Source organism: Brienomyrus brachyistius, chromosome 1, assembly GCF_023856365.1.
Source record: "Brienomyrus brachyistius isolate T26 chromosome 1, BBRACH_0.4, whole genome shotgun sequence".
Taxonomy (NCBI): Eukaryota; Metazoa; Chordata; class Actinopteri; order Osteoglossiformes; family Mormyridae; genus Brienomyrus; species Brienomyrus brachyistius.
The window spans coordinates 9,374,211-9,392,928 of record NC_064533.1 but is presented as its reverse complement, the minus strand read 5'-3'; the positions used below and the strand labels follow the sequence as shown (position 1 = coordinate 9,392,928).

At 49.1% G+C, this 18,718-nt stretch overlaps 1 protein-coding gene and 1 non-coding gene across 2 annotated transcripts in view; both read right to left on the bottom strand.

Moving 5' to 3' along the window:
• Positions 1–6,628: 6,628 nt before the first annotated feature.
• trnar-ucu (transfer RNA arginine (anticodon UCU)) lies at positions 6,629–6,700 on the bottom strand. The gene has a single exon. It is a non-coding gene; the product is annotated as a tRNA-Arg (tRNA).
• A 930-nt stretch (positions 6,701–7,630) lies between these two features.
• LOC125717446 (copine-8) overlaps positions 7,631–18,718 on the bottom strand; it is a 48,109-nt gene continuing 37,021 nt past the window's right edge. The window contains exons 14-20 of the mRNA XM_048990414.1: positions 16,176–16,222; positions 15,399–15,580; positions 14,148–14,275; positions 12,386–12,488; positions 11,700–11,757; positions 11,055–11,128; positions 7,631–9,739 (exon numbers count right to left, since the gene is read on the bottom strand). Of these exons, the coding sequence (XP_048846371.1) occupies positions 9,551–9,739; positions 11,055–11,128; positions 11,700–11,757; positions 12,386–12,488; positions 14,148–14,275; positions 15,399–15,580; positions 16,176–16,222 (781 nt within the window). The 3' untranslated portion in view covers positions 7,631–9,550. The remainder of the gene's footprint in view (positions 9,740–11,054; positions 11,129–11,699; positions 11,758–12,385; positions 12,489–14,147; positions 14,276–15,398; positions 15,581–16,175; positions 16,223–18,718) is intronic.

Genomic DNA, 18,718 nt, shown 5'->3' with positions numbered 1-18,718 from the left:
CAGGAAGGTGTCCGTCAGGGGGAGAAGGAAGGAGTCTGCCAGGGGAGCAGGAAGGTGTCCGTCAGGGGAAAAGGAAGGAGTCTGCCAGGGGAGCAGGAAGGTGTTCATCAGGGGGAGAAGGAAGGAGTCTGCTAGGAGAGCAGGAAGGTGTCCGTCAGGGGGAGAAGGAAGGAGTCTGCCAGGGGAGCAGGAAGGTGTCCGTCAGGGGAGAAGGAAGGAGTCTGCTAGGGGAGCAGGAAGGTGTCCGTCAGGGGAAAAGGAAGGAGTCTGCCAGGGGAGCAGGAAGGTGTCCGTCAGGGGAAAAGGAAGGAGTCTGCCAGGGGAGCAGGAAGGTGTCCGTCAGGGGAAAAGGAAGGAGTCTGCCAGGGGAGCAGGAAGGTGTTCATCAGGGGGAGAAGGAAGGAGTCTGCTAGGAGAGCAGGAAGGTGTCCGTCAGGGGGAGAAGGAAGGAGTCTGCCAGGGGAGCAGGAAGGTATCCTTCAGGGGGAGAAGGATGGAGTCTGCCAGGGGAGCAGGAAGGTGTCCTTCAGGGGGAGAAGGAAGGAGTCTGCCAGGGGAGCAGGAAGGTGTCCGTCAGGGGGAGAAGGTAGGAGTCTGCCAGGGGAGCAAGAAGGTGTCCTTCAGGGGAGAAGGAAGGAGTCTGCTAGGGGAGCAGGAAGGTGTCCGTCAGGGGAGAAGGAAGGAGTCTGGCAGGGGAGCAGGAAGGTGTCCGTCAGGGGAAAAGGAAGGAGTCTGCTAGGGGAGCAGGAAGGTGTCCGTCAGGGGGAGAAGGTAGGAGTCTGCCAGGGGAGCAGGAAGGTGTCCTTCAGGGGAGAAGGAAGGAGTCTGCAAGGGGAGCAGGAAGGTGTCCGTCAGGGGGAGAAGGTAGGAGTCTGCCAGGGGAGCAGGAAGGTGTCCTTCAGGGGGAGAAGGAAGGAGTCTGTCAGGGGAGCAGGAAGGTGTCCGTCAGGGGGAGAAGGAAGGAGTCTGCCAGGGGAGCAGGAAGGTGTCCGTCAGGGGGAGAAGGTAGGAGTCTGCCAGGGGAGCAGGAAGGTGTCCGTCAGGGGGAGAAGGTAGGAGTCTGTCGGAGGAGCAGGGTTTGATATCCACCCCACACAGTGGTGGTATTTGAGTTCAGAAGGTGAAGGATCGCACCTTCTGCCTCAAAAACACGAGGCACCAGGGAGATCCTGTGAATGACATAACGGTTTATTTTAACAATGAGTTATAACAAATGCGGTTCATGGTGCGGAAATGTCAGCCAAAGCGGCAGAAAGCATCTGTGTCGTGTGAGAGTTTTTTTTTCCCTCTCCGTTGCCAAGCTACAGCTTTCGCTTGGAGTCAGGGGTACGAGAGAGAAACGGCCTAAGCGGCAAAAACACACTTATTATTGCTCCCGGATCGTTAGAGTGACGAGCCAGTAACCCCCAAGCCATTTTCACAACCTCAGAGTTTCACCGCCGTCCTCCTAATTGTGACACTGATGAAATTCAGAATGAAGATTTAATGTTTTAATACAAGTTTTACCCACCAGTTCACATTTTAAATTATTTCCATAATGATGAGTATCAAGCCTGAGGGAAAGAAAACAGCTTTACAGTGAATCTCTGCTGATTTTCTTCCCTTTAAATAACTCAGAAATAGACCAGAGGAACTGCGAGGTTTCAGACTAACACCATCCCGAGGCAGCAGAGAGATACAGACCCATGTCACAGGCATCCTGCCAGTTTTATTCTGACATCACAGGGAAAGCAGGAACTCTGCAGCTCCTGAGAGTGGCGCTGTCACTGAACTAATGTCCCACAATGAGACAGGGACATTCAGGGGACACACGGGGGGGGCATTTACCCCATTACACTCTTCATGGGTTGTGAGGACATTGATGAGACCTACAGCCACACAAAGTGCCAGCTGAAGCCGGCATGGAACCTTAGGCAAGAGTCACAAGCCTGCGCCCCCTATCTGAGATAAAGTGAAATGTAAAGTGAAAAAAGAGTGTAATGTCCACACCCTCCCAGAAGATGGAGCCCTTGGCGCCAGCCTATGTGTAATGGGTTGACTGGCACTGGCCACGCACACACCAGGCTGCTCCGGCCCGGCATGCCTGCTCGAAGCAAGTTATTAACATAATGTCAGACAATATACTGTATAGGTGGGACATGCCCCTCAATGAGGGGACAGAGAGAGAGGAGAGGCCACACCCACTTTCGACTGACCAACTGCACCAGACGATTAAGGAGGCATAGGAGCTGGTGGAGGACAGGAGCTTGTCCCGCTGATGTCTGAGCTGGAATTCCAGTTGCCGGCTATTGGTGTCCCCGAGGCCTGCACGGGAAACAGGGGGGGGGGGGGGGGCATACCAGCAAGGGGCACAGACGGCGACTCTGAACATGCTGGGGTCTATGCATCCTCGCGCGACAGGGTGGGGGGACGGCAGCGTTAGCTGAGGCGCAGGGGGATTATTTTTATGAAGGAAGCTTGCAGAGAAAAAAAAGGTCAAAGTGAAGCAGCTCTACTTAGATTCTCTCCGGCCGTCTAAACTTAGCTGCGTGAATATTTAACATCGATCCGCAGATGATGACCTCTGCATTCTGCTGCAGGAAATCGAGTCCACGCGACGGACCTCCCAGGGGCACTCGTGGGGTATTTTTAGTCTGCGGAGATATTTAAAGCCATGCTGTAGTCGCCTCTGGACCCAGCGGAAGGCGATCTGAGCGGAGACAGCACACAGGCGCCCCCTTCTGGCCTGGGACGATCAGCACTGAAAGCAGGGTGTTGGTGGCAGCAAAAGGAGTTACCATCACAGCGCAGAGAACGTCACACTTGGGGTCAGGCTCATATGTGTCACTCTAATGTCACATTAAAATGTACGCAAATATCTCCATCTCTCTGTTAGATTTAACCGAGGCTGAAGCCACCTTTGGTTCATGAAATGAGGTAGGTTAGCTGAATGGGCCCAGACAGAATCACCCCGAAAAACCCCTGAGTCGGTGGGGGGGGTCTGTTTGCCTCAGAGTGGGGGTCACACCAACTGACGTTGTGCTAATCTGAGCTGGTCCAGCGCTGGAGCTATAGTTGCGCTGATCAAGGACGGAGTCATGCCACAATTATCACCTCCTGCTTTAACCTGCCTCCACAGCTGATGTTATTACCTGCGAGTGGTTTGAACCCGGCGGTGATCCCCACAGTGCTGGAATCAGACAGAGAGCAAAGACACTGTCCTGAAGGAGGATCACTGTGGGGTTTTAAGAGGCTCAGGATGCTTTCGATTTCACAGCTTAACTGCCAAAGAAAAACTTAAAATTATAGTTGCCAGATTTTCTTATGATCCCTCCTCCACGAAGGACTCTAAGGTACTAAGAAATGCACCAATCATGTGGCTCTCTCTGTTATTGAGAACATGCATCCATGGATTTGAACAGCATCACGACCCAGAGTCCCAATTACTGAAGAGGGTTTCTGGAGTGACGTGGTTGTCAGGGAGGTGAGCTTTCACTTATTGCTTTTGAATCTTTGTATAATCTAGCTGGCAAATTTCATGTCAAGCTTATTAAAATGAGCGTGTGGGAGATTCTATTGGATTGGGGTGGCTGAGCGGGGATGAGAGAGTCCCAGAGGTACTGAAGCGGGGGGGGGGCTTTTATGGACCAGCATTAGCATTCTGAGGAGCGCTATGCGAGGCATGCTGCTTATACCTGACACGTCGCACCCCAGGATGCCACATCAACAGATCTTCAGTTTTACTGGAACATTCTAAATCCTCCTTAGTAAAATGGAGGTCCACACATATAAATATGCCCATCTATTTGGACATGCCTGTCTATCCAGAGATGCCTGTCAATCTGGAGATACCTGCCCATTCTGAAATACCTGCCCATTCTGAGATATGTGCCCATTCTGAGATATCTGTCCATTCTTAAATCAAATCATGTGGCTTTTTTATTGTCATTTCAGCCATATACAGTTGGTTAAGTACACAGTGAAACAAAACGACATTCCCCCAGAACCACGATGCTACATAAAACACGACAGGACTGCAAAAGCTACACAGAATGACATAAAGTGCATGTATGTGCAAACATTGCATTGACATAAGACAAGAGAGTGCAACACCGAACAGATTACAAAATGCCACTGTTTGGGTCTGGAGAAGCTGATGCATGCTATTGTCGTGCCGCCATCTTGGTGCCAGAAATCTGTCCATCCAGGGTCTAATGCCTCTCCAGCCCGGCTTAGCTGTTCAGTCACCAGTCAATGTCATGTCTTATTACCTTTAAGATGGAGAGCAGCTGCCTGTGGATGCCAAGCCCAAGAAACACAGCTCTAAGGCTGATCACTCTACAATAAACCCGGCTGGAGAATACGGAGTGACAATGTAATTTAAAAGGCATCAAAAACACAACAAAATAATAAAAGCAGACAAAGAAACAAGGATACTTACAATTCACAGATTCCAAGTGCAGTTCATTAGGTGCTAAAACCAAAACACAATTATCCCTTCAATGTGATTGTAATGATGCCACATGGCCAGAGGTGGAGCAATTCACACAACATGGAAATCACATCAATTGACATACTAATAATGGCCACTCAGTAACATCAAACTGTCACCTTCCAACTGTTTTGACTTGAGTCTCAAAATGTGAGAATCCTCAGCACCGCGGAACTTCTGAAATGGGCTCAACTTCCATGCCACGGACACAGAATTGAAGTCCAGTACAAATATCCCGACTACTGTGACCTACTGATGAAATAGGACACCCAGCAGACTGTGTTTTGTCAAAAGGTGTAAAAAGATTAATGCGCGATGTGAAAAATGGGAAAACATGGAGATAACCTATTTTCCGATCAGCGACGTGAAATAAAAACCCATGCCCTATATTTTCAGTCCTGTGGGATTCTCTTAAGGAACAGTAAGAGGAGGATGAGTGTAGCCAAGACTCAGCATCACAGCCTGGGGCCATCCAGGACCTTGAAGGGAAAGGAGACTCGCAACTCTGCAATTTCATGCAAAAAGCCAGAGCGAACAAGGTTCTCAGTTGCCTGTCTGGTGATCGGTATTGATCCTGACCCAAGAAATGTGATACTACTGATGATGAGCATGAAAATTACCCTTTAAATGGTTGAATACATGAGTCTGTTTTTCTCCAGAAGTCTGCAATGTCAAAACTTCCCCATGGATTATGTGCAGTTAATCTAAGACTCTACCTTACCCTCTATCCAAGATTCCAAACTGAAATTCTAATGTTTTCTTCAGCCTCATTTAGCTGGATTTTACAGAGAGTTACATCCACCTTACAGCATTTAGCACACACTCTTATCCAGAGAGTTTCTTCATTGTTTCTAAATTCAGGTACAGTCCCCCTGGAGCAAGTTGGGGTTAAGGGTCTTGCTTAGGGACCCAATGATGGTAGTGCCAGAGGTGGGGCTTGAACCCGTGATCCTTTAGGCTAAAGGTAAGCATCCTAACCACTAGACCACTAACACACTACCATACTGAGGGGATTCATATCTGACTTCATATCACACAGAGATGCTAACCTTCAGCACAAATGCACCATTGAATAGCCATACAGAAGTGTCCCACACAGCACAATTATCCAGAATCCTCTTGAACCTTCCATATGACTGACCAAGATGCTTATCGATGCACCGAACAGGAGGAACCTTCTGGCTTCTGTGATAACGACCCGCTGGCCTGATTCATTGGCAGTTGAATGGCAGGTGTGTACTGAGGGGTGTTAGAAATCGGCTGTATCGACCAGAGGCCGCTGCAGAGTGCCCACTGATTATCGACTCCCGCCTCGCAGGACTCGCTCCGCGCTGGTGTTGGTACGACGAGGTGGTCAGATTCTTCCAGGCCTGGACTGTTTCACTGAACTTCTCACACATTTTTTTGCGGACGAGACGCAGCAACTACATGAAGAGGGATAAATGTTAATCCGTGGCTGAAGAGAGGTCGTGCTGTCCTGGTAGGTTTTAGTCTTGTGTTTTACTGATGGAGAAGCCACAATGACATGAGGACATCCCTACCCTATGGCGATTTAACTCGTTGGTGCTTTCCTCTTCCCCAGACACGATGTGGATGGCAGGTAGCTGTGTTTGTCTTTAAATCTCACTGGAGAGAGTGAAACACGGCCAATCATGCCTCAGCTTTGGGGGATTTCCTGTAGCGTGTTCACCTTGTACTCACACTGACCAATTGGCAGGCAGGAGCCATTGCCCCCTGATTGGACAATGGTTCAGACAAACTGGGTTATGACTAAAAAAGAGCAGCACCTCTCTATGGGCCAAGACAAAACTGAGCAAGCCTGTCAGGTTTTAGAAGGTTTATGCATGGTGTAATGCGGCAGAAGCTCCCTGGTCAAAGTTACAGAAAGCCAGTCTCTGAAAGACACTTCCAGGAAGAAGGACATCTGAATTAGAAGTTAGTGATTAATTGTCATTGTTGACACACCACACAGTGCACAACAATGAAATGTGTTCTCAGCATTTAACCCATATGTGACAATGTGACATAGCAGCTAATTCAGCACCTGGGGAGCAGTGCTTGGGGGTGGAACCTTGCTGGTCGGGCATTCAAATCTGCAATCTTTCAATTACAAGTGCACTTCCCTAACCATTAAGATACCACTGCCCGCAAAACTCCAGCATTGGCTGGGAATCGAACCCGGGTCAACTGCTTAGAAGGCAGCTATGCTAACTACTACACCACCAATGCATCTAGGATTCGATAAACTCTAAAGGTGCCATGGACACATGACACCCACCTCTAGGGGTAAATCACCCTACCCACACACACACACACACACACACACACACACACACAGCAAGCCCTGGAAGTGTGACGGCTGTCACTTGCAATACCAGCAGCAGCTGGGGTGGTTTCCTTTGACAGTGTCAGTGTCTGTGCGCAGTTTCGCTCATTAATGCCAATACTGCAGCTGTCTAATGCACAGGTGGCAAGTTTCATAACATCACTATCACTATACAGCAGGCGCTTTCGGGCATGTCTTAGGGAAATGTTATTTTATGATAAATGTCTGCAAGAAAGTCTGACCCCCTCCAGCAGGCGAAAACTCTGAAGCAGAGGAGGGACACAAGAATGCCATCATCCCGTTAATTAAAACGAGGGAGGGGGGGGGGGCAGAGGTATGCGCTCTCAGCTCTAATTAAAACCAAAATAATCCACAGCGATGCAACTCGTGTAATGCCGCTGAAAGATCCGACAGGCAGACACTGTAAACAGACAGACCGTACACTCGCACTACAGGGGAGAAATAGCTGTGATTGATGAGCATCCACTCCGGCTGAGTAGGAGATGTGTCAGTGGGGTCCAGTCCTGGGCTGGCCCTGTCCCGGCTACCAGCAGCAAGCGGCACACAGCTGCTTGATAAAGGGTCCCAATAAGATACCACAGGAGCTGCAGTTCAAGGACAAAGCGGCCTCTTTAAAAGGGAAACAATGCGACGATCCTGCATGGTCTGGAACGGCAGCCACATACCGTGGAGATCTGCAGCTCCTGTGCTGTGTGGTGACCTTCACTGGGGGTAAATGCTGTAGCAAGATGTATGTCAGTAATTGTTTATTATAACACATTTACATTTTGATTGGAGTCCATTTTTCCTGTTAAATCACACTGAGAATAAAATTTGTTTAGTAACAATATTTATTAAAAAATGGTACTTTGTTACAGAAATAGTTATTCTCATACAGATTTCCAGACAATCAAATATATTTGAAGTACTTCCTGACATGCTTTACATGATTATTCACTGTTTCCAAAAGTACAACGTCGTATTCAGGATTTGGTGCAAAGAAAATATACTGAACAGAGCAACTGAACACTGACACAAAATAGAGAACAATTTTCAAATATCTGAAGGCATCGCACAATTCCAAGAATCCTGTGAGAGTTTAAGGCCATTTTGTTTTTTTAAGATACACTTCTCACAAAACAAACAAAATGAGAAACTGATGCATGTTCTTGTCAAAGTGCCCATGCAACACGTGAGTGTTATGTGACAATATGGCAGGCAGACATTAAATCATTTGGATCTTCAGTAAACAAAGTCGACGTTCAGGTGCTGCACCAAAACGCAGTCGCCCCATTGGCTCACAAGTGATCACATGTCATTGGGCTTGGCATCACAGGGAGAGTCACATGACACTGTAAGAAAACAGCATGTTTCTCCATAAAGAGCAGTAGCTCTGTTCATGCCAGTTCATGCAGGCAAACGATATCCAATATTACACTGAAAGACATCTCTGATTCTCTTACGGTCAAAGTGTAAAAAAAGTCACCTCAGGTGTACTGTACCGTCTCTTTGCAAAAGTACTGAATGATGTCATAATAATAAAATACTTTAAAATGGCATGTGTGTGTGTGTGTTTAAGACTGGTGGTGATCAACACTCAGATTTCTTATCTGAGTAGAAAGAGTGATGACTGAGACAGTGAGTTTCAAATCTTTTAGACAGCTTCTCTCCCGATTACTAACTTCAACCCGTATTTAATTAAAAGAGTTTCATTAAAAGTCCTCAGTGGGATAACCTCCTTGCTCTTTGCAGAGTTCCCGGAGGAAGTTCTTCCTGGAAACCAACCACCATCTCTTGATGTGTACTTTACATTGGTTTTCATATAAAAGCACAAGTTATGTCAGTTAAACAGCCTGGCTTTAGTGAATGACGACGGTCACTGGACCGCAGTGACAGAGGACACTGCCCCTACTCCACTACAGAGTGCACTGCTTGAGTCCACTGGCCATTTTAATCAAACACGCTGTTACAAATGTGAAATCACTATTTACTTCCCGTAGTTTTATCTGTTCAATTTTCTACCTCAGTGTTTTCGGGGCTAAGTGTTGCTGGACCTCAGGTGAGATTTCAAACAGTGCATAGAAATATGAGGACCATCACAATTTGCAGATCAACACGTCATACCACTGAAAATCTCCAAATTCAGCAAACAAAACTTCAGTTACTCATGCCTCGACATTTATGTTAAAAACGCGGTGCGCGAGCGTACGTTAACGAAAGCGTGTGTCCCCCCCACTCGGCGCCAGCCAGCCCGGTGGAAAATCACCCTCGTGGCAAGGCAGTTAAGAGAGCAGCAAACGAGCTTTCAGAAGGACATAAGGAGGCCGTGAGGGCAGAGGATCCTGGCGACCGGCTGATTACCACGGGGCCCACCAAAGCGACACGCGGGCAGTAGAGATATCAAAGTTTAGCATTATAAAAGTATCCAACTTTAAAAATGCTCATCGACATGTAAACATTGAGAGAGAGAGGAAAAGCATTCCCAGAGTTATTTACAACAGTCGCAGGGTTGCAGGTGCTGTCTGGACGTTTTGGCCTATTCCGCGGTGAGGCTGGGCAGAGCCTAGGCTTACAGGAGGACTCACGTCCAGCTCTGTGACAGAAGAACTCGAAAAGGAAGTAAACATGTCCTGTGTGCCTCCCCCCATTCTGAGCGACACCATCTCCCAAGGATGAGAGACCCCAAAAATATATGTGTGTGTGTGTGTTTGTGTGTGTGTGTGTGTGTGTGTGTGACCGGACAAGATCTCCCATTAGATTTGAGTCTGCAGGGGGTGTCCCGGTGGGGTGTAAGGGGGGGGTGCGGGGGAGGGCTTGATCCCCCGGGTCCTCATGTAGGACAGGAACTGGTCGGGAATCTCCGCCAGCACATCCTTGGCCAGCCGGGCCATGCTCAGGACATGATTCCCCGTCCGATCGACGTAATCCCGGAATGGGACAAACTGCAGGACAAAGAGAAGGGGTACAGGGTGAGAGGGCCCCCTCTGGAAGGTCCCTAAAGCCGCGAGCGGAGGCCATCAGGGAGGAGCACCATGATCATCTTCACAGAGAGTGGATGTGGGCTTTAACTGCGTGACACCACAGGCTGTCATGTGACTTAAACCCCATCCGACTCTTTTCGGAGTTGTTATACTCGTCTGTTGAGCACCGTGAGGAATCCCAGACATGCGGTGCAATGTACTTATGATAACAAGGCTGGTGCCTAACAGGCCACTTTAACGTGATGATCCAGGTCCCATCAGGCACCACCACCTTCTGTCCTAATGATGGCCACCCCCACCTCGTCTGTGTGCCCCACAACTCCATCACCCGCTTATCTCCCCATCTGTTTACCCCCCCACCTCTCACCTCCCCATCTGTGTGCTCCCACTACCTCCACCCAGTCTGTGTGCCTCCCAACTCCCACCTCATCATTTGTATGACCCCAAATTCCCCCACCCAGTCTAAGTACCCCACATCCCTCCATCTGTGTTCCCCCATGCCCCACCTCGCCATCTGTGTGCCCCCCCCCACCCAGTTCCCTAGTGTGAAAGATGTGAAAAGATGCAGGAGATGGTAAGATTTTCATAGGAGGAGCCGCTGAGGCCATTTGGCCTGGGGTTCAAGGTGCTAGTGTGTACATCACAGCCTCCCCATTACAAGCATGATCACAGACACTGTTACATTGTTACAGGCGGTTTACACTGTTACATCGTCACAGGAGGTTTACACTGTTACTGTACATTGTCACAGGCGGTTTACACTGTTACATTGTCACAGGCAGTTTACACTATTACATTGTCACAGGCGGTTTACACTGTTACATTGTCACAGGCAGTTTACACTATTACATTGTCACAGGCAGTTTACACTATTACATTGTCACAGGCAGTTTACAGTGCTCCCGAAAATAACAAGTTGTCCACCATCTAGAGCAGAGCGTTAGTGCTAATGATCATCTATCCCCCAGCCCTGCTTTGAGCTCATGTTGCATCTGTTTTTCCCCTGACTGCTAACAAACGGTGCTGGCTAACCCACTGCACTCTGTACTGCTCAATTACAGTGACAGCAAAAATGTTTCAGAAGCTGGACCAAAGAGAGTCTCATTAGCTGACAGTTCAGTTTCTCAGGGCAAATTGTGTCAAAGATTAGAGCTTTGATTTTTTTTTTCCTCTCTCTTTTTTTCCAGGCTGTCTGCGACAGCTTCAAACCAAGGCGTTCATCACAGCTCCTCGCTTAAAGTTTCCTACAGGAAAACTGGCCAGACAGATGTCTTACCTGAACAATGTCCCTCTCCGCGTATCTTCCTCTCGACGACACCCTGACTTCATCTCCGTCCAGCTCCACCATGGCTACAAGGAAGCAAAGATCGTGTTTCACTAATAACAGGTGATAGGTGTGGAAAATTGCAAAGATAATCATTCCCACAGTAATTATCCCTGCGTCTAACTTTAATATATCCGGGCATGTCCTGTAAGACACACATATTCCACTACATGCAAATTTACTCAACGTGATATATATATACCATATAACCATGCCAGCATCAGCAAGACCTTATAATACAGCTTTTATCATTTAATTGCCTTCAGGACTCCATCCATCCAGGACTGAATCTGCTTATTAGACAGATAATTGCAAGCTGAGCCAGTACTCTGAATAAGTACTCTGAGTAAGTACTCTTCAAACATAGAGGGGAAGAGGCTGTATTTATGAGCCACGGGGCATCTAATTATGTTAAATGCTCTAGCACAATTCAGATAGTCACTATGGACAAACAGTGAGGGAGAGGCGTTGGGAGCAGGCTTCTGGACAGGACAGCAAGGAGGAGAGCGATACAGGACACAGGACCAGGGCGCTTATGCGGCAGCTCGAACCACACAGCCACACTGAGCCCAAACCGCTAACCCTATGCAGCCTTACCGTCGAATTCTGCTGGTCCGACTCCAACAATGATGAGGGACATTGGCAGGGAGGCGGCCTGTGGACAGAGGGACACAGAGGGACACCATGTGATCAGCAAGGACAGCATAGACCGTATCGGCGCATCATTGGGAGAGGCCCGTACTGCCCCCTGCAGGGCGGAGTCTGCGCTTGCAGGTTGGCACGAGTGAAAGCCTCCTGACGGTTTATTAATGATGTCTGCCTCTGGATGTGGGACAGCAACTGCCCTCGCAGCCTCACACACGGTCTTTTCATTTTGCTAACTGCACTGTACGGGAAGCTGCCAAAAAAGTGGGTGAATGATGAACGAGCTCATCACGACGTGCTCTGTAGATCTTCCCCGAGGCTGGACAGCTGGCCTTCTTCAGCGTCCTGGATGGAGCCCTTAGCTTCTGCCAGAGGCCTGCGCTCTTACCCAAGTCACTCTCGGGTACCCCAATGTGTTCCAGTACTTTACTCATGCATTGCATGTGTGTACGCTGGTACTCATATGCAAGTCAGGGTTGTACTCTCCGGACAGGAGAAGCGACAACTTTAAATGTGCTGAAGAAGGATCTCCTTCAGATTCCATGCATGTCACAAAGGCTGAGCCCTGATACCTCCGTTGCATCCAGTTGAGAAAACAGCCATGAACACATGTGATTCTAAAGAGAAGAACTTCATACATTAACGATGGCCTCCTTGGCCTGCGCCATGTCTGAGATGACCCCATCTGTGATGATGAGGAGCACGAAGTACTGGGAGCCGTCCTTCACGGATGCCGCATACCTGGAAGAGTGGGAGAGAGACACAGGCTCATCCGACAGCATTTACAGCCGCAAATGGGCCACCCGGAGCCCTACACTGCTTTGCACTTTACTGACATCATGAGCTGTCATCGCCGTCCACTTAAATGCTTGTGAATTGAAAAGCGATGCTCCCGCTGCTTACAGGGGGAAGGACTAATCACTGGTGAGTGAACATCTCTCCACCTTATATGTACACGGCCATGGACTCTTGACATCACCAGGAAGCAGGTGAGAAGGTGCTCTCCCAAGGTGAGAAACAGATAATAACCTACAACGCGAGGGGAATGCAAACATCAACAAGGACAATGCAGAAAAGAGCTGCTGAGTGCGGTCTACTCATGACATTGGATGATCCTGATGACCTTACAAGTTGAACACTGGCAGAAAAAGATTTAGGAGGATCTACGCCTAGGGGACCATCGAGCTAAAGTCAGAGTAACATTCAGAAGAAAGAGACGGGACTGGCACTGCCTGCAATGTGGATGCCGCTAGGGAAGGTACGAGCGGCTTTGAGGACCCAGCTGTCTGGTGAATGTGTCAGCTTGTTACGGTCTGGCCTTCTGTGAGAACAATGCTGGCTGCGAAACACGGGGGATGGGACGTTTGCTGAAGATACGGTCGTCATGATGTCAGCAGTGGGTTAGTCAGTGGGTATGAAGGTGTGCTGACACATGCAGCGGCTGTGAGGGTTGGCGGATAGGGGCTCGCGGGGTGACCGCAGCTATGCTGAGATTCCCCGCCCCCGAGACGACTGACCATGTGACTGCGTCTCTTTCCTCTTCTGGGGTGGCCTGGTCTCCAGCCACACTGACATCGCCACACCTCTGGAACCCCCAGCAGCTACACAAGCTCCACCCACATCCAGCAGCTCTGCCCACTGTCGCATGACGAGCTAAGGAACCCATCGGGCCAAGTGGCCCCTTCCTCAAAGGCTAGATCATCTGGCCGGCACCCCATCCGCAGGGGGGCCCTGCCATATGCCCCATGTTGCCTCCCTGCCACTCTGCCCAGGAAAAGCGGTGACAAGATGAATGGCTGTGCATCTATGTCAAGTGTAACAAACTAATACTACTACTTTCACCATTTATTCCAGGTTAAGATGACTGGGATTCTGCTCATTTGTATTTTTGCAATTTACAATTTGTTACACCGAACTAAGTTCATGACTAATAAAGCTTGGCGGGGGGGGCTTGAGGGACACATTTCCAGGCAACTGACGTCTCACAATCGAAAGGGTGATCATCCTCGAGGATACAGGCCAGAAGACCATCTGCTTCAGTGTGTAATGAGGGCGCCCAACGTGATCCCCGTCCTGGAGAACAGCAACACCCTGATCTGTTCCGCTTGGCATCAAGCCTGCGGATACAGTCTTTCCAATAACACCATGTGGCATGCCCCCCGCCCCCTCATACAGACCCCCCCATGGGAAAAAAGGCACCAGGCAGGATGGACGACATGATCTGAGGGTCAGTAAGTCTAAACCTCTCTGACTCCCTCCAGACTCATGGAAGGTCCCACTGTCTCGCCCCACTGAGCTGCTCTGTATGGATGTGATGACAGAAAGGCTCCCACCTGACTGAAGTGTTTGGAGGTCAGAGGTTGGAGGTCGGAGGTGATTGCCCAGGGTCGCTTCGCCTACCTGGCAACATGGTTGATGACGGGGGAGAAGTTTGTGGGCCCATACAGCTGCACGGACTTCAAGCTCTGGTAGTACGCCTCCATGACCCCGTTGATGCCATTGCAGTAGGGGTTCTGAGGGTTCCCATTCTGCAGAACAGCGCACAGATCACAGAGGTGCCGGCTTAGGGTTACACTTAGGCTGTATCTCAGACAGTACACTGCTCACATTAGACGCTCCAGTGACTTTGCTCAGCGCATTAGTGTTTAAATGATTCCTCAGGCTCATCTAGGATCCTGGCTTGCCTTAAAGGGGCAGTGCAGGACCCTGTTGGCCTTAAAAACGAAATGCAGGTCCATGCTGGCCTTAAAGGGGCAATGCAGGACCCTGGACAGCCTTAAAGGGGCAATGCAAGACCCTGGACAGCCTTAAAGGGGCAATGCAGGACCCTGGACAGCCTAAAAGGGGCAATGCAGGACCCTGGACAGCCTAAAAGGGGAAATGCAGGACCCTGGACAACCTAATTGGGGCAATGCAAGACCCTGGACAGACTTAAAGGGGCAGCGCAGGACCGAACCACCTTTAAAGGGTCAGTTCCTGCGGCCCTGCACTATGTGCTAGCTTTGGATCTTTTATCAGTAAAGATGTGTGAGAAACCACTTGTAACTGTTGTGGGCTGGAAAGAGCAAGAGAACAACAGCGAACCCACAAAGAGCAGCAGGACAAGCAGGGCTGGGGAAGAAGACGAGGGCAGTGTGAATATTTCATTAAAATGCTCCCTTAAAAGGGGGGGGGATGCTGCTCACACCAAAATAGCAGACAGCATAAAATCTAGAATTGCACTCTGCTGTGTACTCAGTGCCCCGATAAAACGATTTCCTACAAGGAAGGCCATAATAAGTAATTACTCTCGTAACGAACCGCATGGAATGCAGTGAGTCATCTCAGGTTGGGGTATTATGGGATGTCATGGAATTATATAGACAGACAGACCTCCCTCGGACAATTCCTGCAGGTCCCAGTCAGTCTCACTGGTGAAAGTAAACTACTGAGAAACACACAAAGAGGCGTGATGAGCTCACACTCCCAAATCTGACACAGGGAGGAGGCCCATTTACTGCCGTGATGCAGCCGCTTTAACAGAACGGCAGCCATCGCTGCTCATATCCACATCCGAACCCTGAGCCGGCGATGAATGGGAAGGAAGCAGCGACACCCCGGATCAGGACCAGATTCTGCCCAAGAGGATTGTGGGTAGGAGTGCTGGCTCACCAGGGCGAACTCGTGGGAGACCCTGCCGTCAGGAGGGAGCTTGGCACCGAAGCCCAGTGCGGGAAACATCTTGTCGCTGTCGTAGTCCTGGATGATTTCACCTACGGCCCTGAGTGCCATGCCGTAGGCGTTCAGGTGGTACGGGCTCATGTAGTGTAGGGAGGTGGGCTGGGCCGGGTTCCCTGCACCGCGAGGAAACAGAGTGGTGTCAGCTGTCTGCTGGATCTCATCTTCACAGTGAAGGCATCACCCCTCCTGACACGATACCATCTGAGACACAGGCACCAGCCCCCAGGATCCAGACTGAGCTGCCGTCTCCTGCTGGCCCATTACGGTTAAAGCGGAGATAAACAAAATCCAAGCGTGAATCGCGATTAACGCTCCATTTTCAGCGTGAGGCTGTTATCTCACCACCAGGGTAAAGCCGACCTCATAAAGCAGGACAACAGGACAGCAACTCAATTACACCCCCAGTTCCTGTAATGCCTTCCACCTAGTTATGGAGAACGATGGTAATAACATTACCGGCTGTGCACAATCTAATAAAGTCTGACTGAATATTACCCCTTACTGTATGCACTTGAACCTTGGGGGCTGGTGGGGGAGGAACTGCAGAAAACAGGTCTAGTCACTGTCATAACCACCATATGCATTGCATGATGCTTTTTATTGTGCTACATTCTTGTACAGGGGTGATAATATGGGAGCTGCTTGTGCAGGTATCTTATTGGTCCTCAGACCACAGATGGTCATCTTACAGATAAGCATCATACTCACCATTAGATGCTGTAAAGTCAATGGCCACGGTGAAATTGATCTGCGTCCTGAAACAAAGGAGAAACATCCTTCAAGATGTACCGGACAAACAGAGAAATTAGTCAATGACATGCTGAAATACGGGCACAATGCAGACAACACAAAGGAGTGAGGGAACAACATGCTAAAATGCAGACAAAATGAAGGAGTGACTGAACAACCTGGGTAAATACCTGCAGTTTAGATGACAGCAGACCAGGAGGGATCTTACCATCCAGTTTATAGATAAGGGTTGAGGGGAGGGGGCCTGGAGTATGTCACTGAAAGGGAGGGGGGGAGCGGATGCTGGGATTTCCACGGGAGCCCCCCACACTCATGTCTCAGTAGAGTCAAGACAGATCTTCATGCATGAAGGAGTACTTTCCTCACACATGATACGATGGCACTCCAGCCCAGAGGGCACACGGATACAGAAGAGAGTGATTTAACATCAAGTCAAGATGACCCTGCGTACATCATAAAAACAGACAGAAACTCTATGTGGACTTTTGCTAGCCGTGAAATGCCTCGCTTCCTCGTTCATGGACAGGACCGACTCGACAGCTATAGCAAAGATCTGCAACGAGCAGCGGCCAAGGAGGAAGGGAGCTTAATCGTCTGATGAAGTGATGGAGATGCAGGACCTACAGGGCCAGGCCCCCAGTAGAACCCCCAGGATCCCCAAGATGGTGAGGCAGCCCACGTGCTCCACTCAGCAGCACGCCATGGAAAGCCCGACCTTTATTGGAACACAGTGCTTTGACGAAGAGAAATCAAATAAAAACGCAGGATCGATGGCCCGTGGTCTAATGGCAGACCTTTATCAGCTGCTGGTGGGTCCATTCGGGTGCTCAGGAAGCATAAACACTATTATGCTTTATTTTTAGACTGGCAAATATGTGCACTGGCTGAAGCAGAAAGTGTAAACAGAACAAGGACAGACAGACAGACCTACAGAGCAGTGAGCCACCTTCCCTCCCACCACTTCATTTATCCATACATTTGTCTCCCAGGCGAGGGAACTCAGTTGATGGCTAATTTGAAAGGGGGGAGACCTTATAGTTCACAGTAATGATACCATAATGCCAGATCTATTCTCTGAGGAGGGATAATAGCCTGTCCAATTTGCACTCAGAAGTGAGTTTTCCTTCTGAAAACAGTCCAGTATGTATTGTATCTCAAGAGGAAGGTCTGGGCTGAGCTCTGTGTTTCACCAGCACCGGATCCCGGACAGCTGAGGCCCCATGATCGCTGCGATCTCCTCAGGGTTGGGTAAGGGGCACACTGGGATAATAAGGATCCAGACAGAGCAAAATCACACCATAAGGAAAGCCAGTACGGATGGGGCCTAAAGCACAGCACACGGCGGCTGATTAAAAAAAGTTTTTACACAACAAAAATCCTGCAGTGTTGGGCGTGCGACATTTTGTAATGTCCTCAAGCAGGCCACCAAAATGTTTTACAAAGCATCATTTACCACTGGATGGTTCTTCTCTGGAAAAGGCCCACCATTGTCCTGGAAAAAGACTCACCATTGTCCTGGGAAAAGACTCACCATTGTCCTGGGAAAAGACTCTCCACCGTTTTCACAAAAGGCTACTATAGCCCATGTAAACAGCTGGTAATCAGCTTCACTCTTGAAGCCTTCTGCTCCAGTGGTTCTTTTACCTTTCCAACCACAACCAAAGTCAAGCCCTGCTGAATGGAAAATCGAGCTGCTGGTAACCTTTACAACCTAGCCAGAAGGATTATAGGAAGATCGGCTAGCCAGGAAGACGTGAACCTCTAAAGCATGGAGTCACAGGTCCAGCACCTTCCATGCCTCATGACATCATCCAAATAGATCAATAACTCATGGAGAAATTTCGGCACTTAAAAATGTCAACAATGCAGTTTAACTTTCTGGAAAACATCCAAGGTGTGTTATTCCCAAGAAGAAAACACAGAGAGTTGTAGGCTGTAGGTGACCAGTAAATTCTCTTCTCCACCGCAGTCGGTCCTGCGATGAAATGTGCTACTCAAGTGTTTGGGCATCAGATGTCAGGGAACCAGTGACCACAGCAGGTGCAGAAGACCCCAACCCCATTAAGACCTGCACTGTAAAACTGGTTTTGTGACATAAGCTACTCTACATCAGTTTTATGCACAATGCAAAAGGTTTCATCCAAGCTAAGGACTAATCAGTAAACACTCTTTATTCCTGCCCCAGTTTTCCACACAGGATCACCACACATGTTAACAAAGGCTCTCCCAATGACTCAGCTACCTTCACAGAAATAGCCTGATGTCTTAACAGTACACATATATAAGTACAAACTCCATCCAACCAGCACAAACACACGCCTCTTTATCATGCGACAAGAGGTCAAATGGCTCACCGGCACATGTCAACACACATGGCAGCTTCAGGTGGCACTAATGATCACATGACGGTTAGTAACTGGCAACTATAAACATCATGGCCAATGAGTTATGCAAGGGGCTGACATAAAAACAACAGAATCGTCCCACAGGAGTGTGTTTAC